Below are 7,656 nucleotides of genomic sequence, written 5' to 3' on the forward strand. Positions count from 1 at the left end.
TTTTTTTTTTTCTTTTTTTGAAATTCACTTTTTGCACTGCAGTTTCTTAAATTATTTCTCCTGCAAAAATCTCAGGTAAAATCCAGATCTACGAGCAAATTACTTGTGGAATATCTTCTGGAAATACCCAAGGTGAACCACAGCAAACAAGAGTGAGCAGCCCTTGAAAGTATTTGAAATGCCATCTCAGCTCCCCCTGCATTCAGGAGGACAGAATTTAGATTGTTTTCCTGCTCTGAAGGATCACAGCTAATGTAATGTTCCATATCCTTATTGCCATACGCAGGAATGAACTGGAAAAGGCAGGATGTATGTTTTGTGGGAGCTCCTTGTGTTGCAGCAGGATGCCAGGGAAAAGCTGGGCACTGAAATGCTGTTGAGGGCTCAGGCTGTCACTGTTTGGGTCAAGCAGATGTGCAGATCACCTGGAGGTGCAGCAGTTCAGCTGTCTGCCTTGTCAGGAGAGAAATGAGCTGTGGCCAGCTTCCGTGGAGGTTTTATGGTCGGCCTGAAGGTGGCTGGTGGAAGAGCTCAGTTTAGCCACTGAAAAAAGCACCTTCTTAATTTAGGTGCATTGTTTCATTTCCTCTCTTCTGAGGGGCTGGGGAAAGTGCTGAGCCAGCTTGTTCTGAGTGACATCAGTGCCCAAACTGTCACCAGATACAGTGAGAATGAGTCTGACATTGCATCTTCCACTTGTGTTCTTGCACCGAGAAATGCTGTGGGTTTTGGACTCGTGTGTTGGGGAACGTGGGCTTGCCACCTGTGAAAATCACCTCTTTGTTCCTGAGGTAATGGTGAAAACATGAACCAGGATGGGCCTCAACTTCCCATCAGATAAATGACACTTAGAGGAACAGGACACTGAAGTACCCATTGTATTTTTTACTCAGTAAAGGCTGTCCAGGGAGGCTTTGGAAAACCCAGCGTTTTGAGATTTCCCTGTTAGTATGTCAAGCTGTTTGTGTCAGAAACACCTCCATTCCATAAACGTGTGGAGAGAAGGGAGCTGTAGCTGGGGCCGGCACTATCAGACGGCTCTGTCCTGTTAAACAAAAACGCTATATAAACAGGAAGGGTGGAAAAGGATATTGCTAGAGAAAGAGCAGCCTCTCCCTCTTGCACTCCTGCTGTGAGGAATGCAATAGGAAATTCCTGCTCCAGGATTAACAATCATAAGGAAAAATAGTGTGTAAAGCTCTTGTGAAAAGTAAAGATCTCGTTCCAGCTACTGCTCTAGCACATAAACAGACTGTATTTCCCTGCTTCAAAATAAAACAAAAGCCAAATACGGGGATATAGAACTAAAGTTTGCCTTCGGAGGGACTCCAAGGGATCAGGCCAATTCCTGATAGCGATCTGAGAAATTGCAACAGGATTGATTCCAACCACCTATTTTTAGATTTTCTGTTGGGGATGTAAAATGGAGACAGCTGTATCTCAAGATAGATGGAGTGAAGCCAAGCAGTCCTGTGCTGAGGCGTTGGGCACCTTGAGCCGGCCGTGGGACGCGAGGTGAGCGGTGCCCCGGTGCCGGCGGCAGTGCCTCTCCCGGCGCGGGCACACCAGGGCTGTGCTGTGACACTGCGGGCACAGCCGCGCTGTGCTGTGACACTGCGGGCACACCAGGGCTGTGCTGTGACACACTGCGGGGCACAGCCCGGCTGTGCTGTGACACACTGCGGGCACACCAGGGCTGTGCTGTGACACTGCGGGGCACTGCCCGGCTGTGCTGTGACACTGCGGGGCACACCAGGGCTGTGCTATGACACTGCGGGCACAGCCGCGCTGTGCTGTGACACTGCGGGCACACCAGGGCTGTGCTGTGACACACTGCGGGGCACAGCCCGGCTGTGCTGTGACACACTGCGGGGCACACCAGGGCTGTGCTGTGACACTGCGGGGCACAGCCGGGCTGTGCTGTGACACTGCGGGGCACAGCCGGGCTGTGCTGTGACACTGCGGGCACACCAGGGCTGTGCTGTGACACTGCGGGGCACACCAGGGCTGTGCTGTGACACTGCGGGGCACAGCCGGGCTGTGCTGTGACACTGCGGGCACACCAGGGCTGTGCTGTGACACACTGCGGGGCACAGCCGGGCTGTGCTGTGACACTGCGGGCACACCAGGGCTGTGCTGTGACACACTGCGGGGCACACCAGGGCTGTGCTGTGACACACTGCGGGGCACACCAGGGCTGTGCTGTGACACTGCGGGGCACACCAGGGCTGTGCTGTGACACTGCGGGGCACAGCCGGGCTGTGCTGTGACACACTGCGGGGCACAGCCGGGCTGTGCTGTGACACTGCGGGCACAGCCGCGCTTTGCCCCGCACCACCACCAGCTCCTCACCTGCAAACGGGACCAGGCAGGACGCACAAGGGGCGTACCCTGTGCCGAGCGTGCTGTGGGTCTGAGGCGGTGTTTATGGGAGCCTCGATGGGTTGTGAAGCAGCTGGTGGTGCTCGGAGCTGCCGGGGCACAGCGCGGGTGCAGGGAGGGGTCCCGCTCCGTGTGCTGCGCAATGACACCGCTCGGCCCGCCTTGTTCTCAGCCGCTTTGCTTGACACCAGCAGTGTGGAGGGCCCGACCTTTGCACCACGAAGGTCCTAATCCTAAATTTTGCCTATGTGCTCATCAAAAACTAAACGCCACTGCATTTGCTGGGTAAATACACAATGCGCTCACCCCATGACCCTGGAAAACCTACATCTCCTTTGAGGCAAACAATACAGGTTCGGGCGGGCCGCTAATGTGGAACAGAAACAAAACCCAAAAGGAATTAAATTAAAACAAGTATTCGAGAGCCAGCACCCGATAACTGAACGTCTCCCTCGGCTGCCCAGGAGGCCCACAGCAACCCACCGCGGCCGCCCGTCCGGGGATGCGGGCGGACCCTTCCCGATGGGAACGTGCCCGGCTGGGCCCCGCCTCGGAGGAGGGGAGCGCCCGGGGCGGGCCGGGCTGGGCCGGGCCGGGCTGGGCGGAGGGCCCGCCCCGCCTCTTAGTCGGCGGCAGCTGCTGCTGCGGGGCCGCCGCCGTGGGCAGCCGCCATGGCGCGCTCGCTGAAGGAGGAGACGGCGCTGCTGCTGGAGGATTACTTCCAGCACCGCAGCGGCGGCGCCGCGCTGCCCCCCAGCCCCACGGCGGCCGTGCTGCGGCGGGCGGCGGCCGAGCTGGAGCGGCAGGAGCGGCCCTTCTTCCGCTCCTGCGCGCCGCTGGCCCGGGCCGAGCCGCGGGAGGCGGCCGCGCTGCTGGGGCGGGTGGCGGCGCAGCTGGAGGCCGACGGCGGCCTCAACTGGGGCCGGCTGCTGGCGCTCGTGGTGTTCGCCGGCACGCTGGCGGCCGCGCTGGCCGAGCGGGGCTGCGGCGACGGGCCGCGCTGCCTGGCCGCCCACCTGGCCGCCTACCTGGCCGAGGAGCGCGGCGAGTGGCTGGAGGCGCACGGCGGATGGGTGAGCGGGGACGGAGCGGCCTGGGGCGGGTGCCGGGACCCTCGCGCCATGCCCGGTTAGCGGGGCAGGGCAGCCCCCGGCTCTGTGCAGCGGCTCGTCCCAGGCGGAGACGTGCCCGTGTCGCTGCCGGCGATGGGCGATGGGCGTGCGCGGCCCCCGCGCCGAGTGTCCCCGGGGGCTGCTGACCATCGCGACCCGCGGCGCGTCCCCGAGCGCTGCTGACCATCGCGACCCGCGGCGCGTCCCCGAGCGCTGCTGACCATCGCGACACGGGTGGGTGCGCGCTGGCCATTGGGGCGCCTGCAGGCGCCCAGAGCCCTCCGCGTGGCCGCGCACGGCCCCGTTGGGATGCGGCCTCCTGAAACCGCAGGAGCGATGCTGCTGGATGAGGGAGCGAGTTTTGCCTTCCCCTCGGGTCCGCAGCCTGCGCATTTCGGCGAGGAGGCTGGCACAGGTGGTCTCTCAGGTGTGAGCACACACCTGTCCCTGTTCTTAAGTCCACCTGTGTATTAAGGCACCCACCCTCCAGACCTGCGGCTCTTGTTCCTGCCTGTCCCGAAGCCAGTCAGGTCAAGCCTGGGCAAGGTGTGGGCATTTTGCCCCTCGAGATGCACACTTGAAGGAATGGCTTTTAAGGCGTGAGTGCAGCTCAGCATGTGTTTCTGAACAAAATGTCAGCTATCCCACAGAACTGCTCGTTTCCTATTTCCAGTCCTAGTGGAATACTTGATGTCAGTACAAATAAGTACTAAAAATAGAAAGGAGGGGAAGTAGCCACTGGTTTCGTTGACTTTTCCAGAGACCAAAATGAACTTGGTTTTCCAGTGGTCACTGGTCCTTCTGACCGCTCAGAACTGTGGTGGTTGGCTGCAGCATACACTGTCACTTGGCAAAATCGGATTGCCTGTTCGCACAAATTAAAGTGTAAAGAACAAAGTTCCGGAAGAAATTAGGAGTATAACTTGTTTACATAGACATCTGCAGAGCAGAGTTCAAACGCGACCATCTGGAGTTGTATTGCTGCCACTTCTGATTATCACAGTGATCTGGGAGAGCAGCTGCCAGCTTTGCTCTGTCATAGGTCAGCTCTGAGCAGTGTCCACCCGGCCCTTCCAAGAGAGTGTGTAATCAGTCCCACATCCACCGAGATGGGACTGGCTTTGGGCTCCTGTCTTAAAAGTGGAAATTTCCATATCCTGTGTCTTAGATGCTTTCTGAAACTTGAATGAGGAGGAACAGTGCTGGCAACTTCCATCAGAAACTTGCCTAAAAGGGCAAAAATATGTAATGCCACACCGAGCATCTTGATAGGAGGTCTCCAACTGTCTGCTGAGCGAAGTGTACAAACACTTGTAGCTATTCCTTTCAGTTGCCTTGTGCAAAGGCTCTCGCAAAATGTTTTTGCCTGTGCCCAAGGCTTAGACTTTCTGATTGAAGTAGAGACTTCTGCAGCTGACAAAGGCTGAGCTGGGAGGATGAAACTGTGCTCAAAGGCTTGTTAAAGAAATCTGGTTAATTGCAAGCTAAGCGACTGACATGTCCTCTCTCTTGCTGTTGCAGGACGGCTTCTGTCGCTTCTTCGGCAGACACGGCTCCGAGGCGGCTGAGCAGAGCAGCACCATCGGCAACGCCATCGTGGCAGCAGCAGCGGGCATTGGCATGGCAGGATTGGCTTTCCTCTTGGTGCGGTAGGCCCACGAACGGATCTTGCCATGGGAAAGTACTCTCAAAACTGACAATTTACCAGATTTCACTTTATTTTCTATAGAACAGACCCTCTAAGAAGAAGTCTATATTTTTAAACTGGCTCAGAAAACTGCCTCACCAAATCCATGGCTATAAACTGCTTCACTCGCTACCCAGTAACAGCACAGACAAATGTGTACTAGAGCACTACTTGTGCGTGTTCAAAACCTGTTGTCTCCAAACATCCTCTGGACTTTCTGTTTAGAAGGTGTAACCTAAACTTTAGCATGGTTCATGTACTGTAACTTCTGAGTGCTTGATGTTATGCTTGGAAAACATTATGGTGGGCTTGCTACTAAACCCTCTGTTCAAGACGTCTTGTTTACGTGGAGGCAAGTCTTGGAACCCGCGTTCATTAATGCTGTAAAGTGGGCGAACAGTGGCTGTGATCTAACGTGGTTTATGGCTTCAAACGTGGTGTACAGCACTTGTACTCGAAAGGCAACTCATTTGTTGATTTAGAGCAATTGGTGCCTGTGACGCAAGAGGCATTAGGGCTTAATGTAACATAAGGCTGATTTCATGACACTACAGGAAGGTGAGTATTGATACAGGACAGTAATGGCTGCAGTACTGGTTCCTACTGAAAGGAGAAGAATTTAAATATTAAACCTTAATTGGTATATTGAAATCCAGTGGAGGCTGGAATTTCTCTGGATTTCCCTTACAAAGTGAGAATTTCCATATATCTTAATATATTTTTGAAGTATTTATCACTGTATAATACTTGTAGCCATGACATCTTTATTTTTGTTTAAAACTTAATGCTGGTTCTTGTCACTCTAGTGCGTATCAAGCGTTGTCTTGTTTGAGTAATATTTCACTCTGTTTTCAAAATGCTGTGTATTTCTTTCAGTGGTTGTACAAATTGCCTTATGTTTCTGGTAGCTTTTTAATAATGTTCCTGGGTTACTCACAATGTGTACAATTTTACTATGGTGACTTCAAAAGTGAATAAATGTTAAGTATTTTTATTTTAAAAAACCTTTCTGATTATTAGCTCGGATGGGTGCTGGTGCTCAGACAGTGAGTGTTTTGATGGTTACCTGGATGCATCAGTTTGTATTCACTGTATTGCTGGTGCTGTGACCCGAGATGAGGACTTGTGCAGCACCAGAGCAGTTTGATACCAGCCTTCAATGCAGTCCTGCAGTCCAAACTAGAGCTAAGGGGAAAATCCCATCCAAAAGGTCCATCTTCACTGCCGTGACTGGAAACAACCTGGTGGTTTTGTAGGCCAAAGCTATCCAGAGTTTACTAACACAGCTGGGTGCAGTCGGGCTCCTCCGAGAGCTGCTCCTGCTTGTAGAGGGTGACCGAGCTCTTGTTCCTTCTCTGCCAAGACTTGCTGCTGCCTCTCTTTCACACATGCATGCTTTTTTACTGAAACTGGAGTTTCTGATATGTGTTATGATGACAACTGTGCAATGGGTTGGTGGAGTTCAGCCTTCTTGGATTAGTCATACTGAGCAACTGTAATCTTTGAGGGTGTTGGGCTTTACTCTTTTAAAAGGTGGTCTCATGCCCCTGTCTCCAAGCTGGGGGCCCTGGTGCCTGTTAAATGCTGCAAGTCCATTGTTCAGCCTCCCTCCCTGGCTGCCTGTGGGCTCTGCCCTTTGAGAGGGTCCCCCTTGGTGGGGAGAGCGCCCAGTGGGCAGCTGACTTCCTCTTGGGAGAGCTCAGCCTGGCAGCCAGGTCAGCATCACCGTGGCTGGCAGTGGCCACCCTGCCTGTCCTTGCACTGGGCGCTGGGGCAGGGGTGTGGCAGCCACGGCCCCGCACTGGACAGAGCAGCGTTGTGCTGGCTGGCCACAGATGTGGGGAGAAGGACAAAAAGGGACATTCAGGGACGGTAAGTCCCGCGGAGGCAGGAAGGAGCTGGTGGTGCTCCCCCTCATGCTGCTGGCTCTGAATAAACGTCTGCTTGTTCTCCAACTTCCAGTTCTCTAAACTCCAGCTTGCCTCCTCTCAGCAAAAGGATTAAGGGTCCATGGTGTGCTCAGTTCCTCTCTCAAGTTCCTGCAGGGATGACGCCTGCGTGTGGCAGCTGAATGCTCTGGGCATCTGCCTCCGGTCATCCAGGAGGCTCCAGTGCCCGAAGCTTTGTCTACAGTGGGAGCGAGCTGGTTAGTCCTGGGAAGTGAAAGTAGTTTCTAAAACGTGGGATGCTTAGGGGGATATATGGTGAAAAGCATGGGAAACGACAGGGCAAGAAATAGTCTAAACAGAGGTCAAATGTCTCTCCCGTGCCAAACAGAACAAAGATAAAATATCTGTATCTTGATTTTCAGTGTAATCTGATCTGGCAGGCCTCACAAAAACAATAGCAGAGAGGATATTATGCTGGCTTTTACAGTGTGCTCTGGAAAAGTGAAAAGAACCCCCAACAAACCCAGCCTGGAAATGTCCTTTAACAAAGTCACATCAGCTTTTCGTGTAAGCCTGACCCTTTCCA

General features: G+C 54.2%; 1 protein-coding gene across 1 annotated transcript; it reads left to right on the forward strand.

The window, feature by feature from the left end:
* The first annotated feature begins 2,977 nt into the window (after positions 1-2,977).
* On the forward strand, positions 2,978-6,185 carry BCL2L10 (BCL2 like 10). Its single transcript, XM_048318083.1, has 2 exons — positions 2,978-3,455; positions 5,016-6,185. Exons 1-2 carry the CDS (start codon positions 3,054-3,056, stop codon positions 5,145-5,147), a joined length of 534 nt encoding a protein of 177 aa, XP_048174040.1. The 5' UTR covers positions 2,978-3,053; the 3' UTR covers positions 5,148-6,185.
* Positions 6,186-7,656: the final 1,471 nt, after the last annotated feature.

This window comes from Corvus hawaiiensis, chromosome 13 (assembly GCF_020740725.1).
Source record: "Corvus hawaiiensis isolate bCorHaw1 chromosome 13, bCorHaw1.pri.cur, whole genome shotgun sequence".
Classification (NCBI taxonomy): Eukaryota; Metazoa; Chordata; class Aves; order Passeriformes; family Corvidae; genus Corvus; species Corvus hawaiiensis.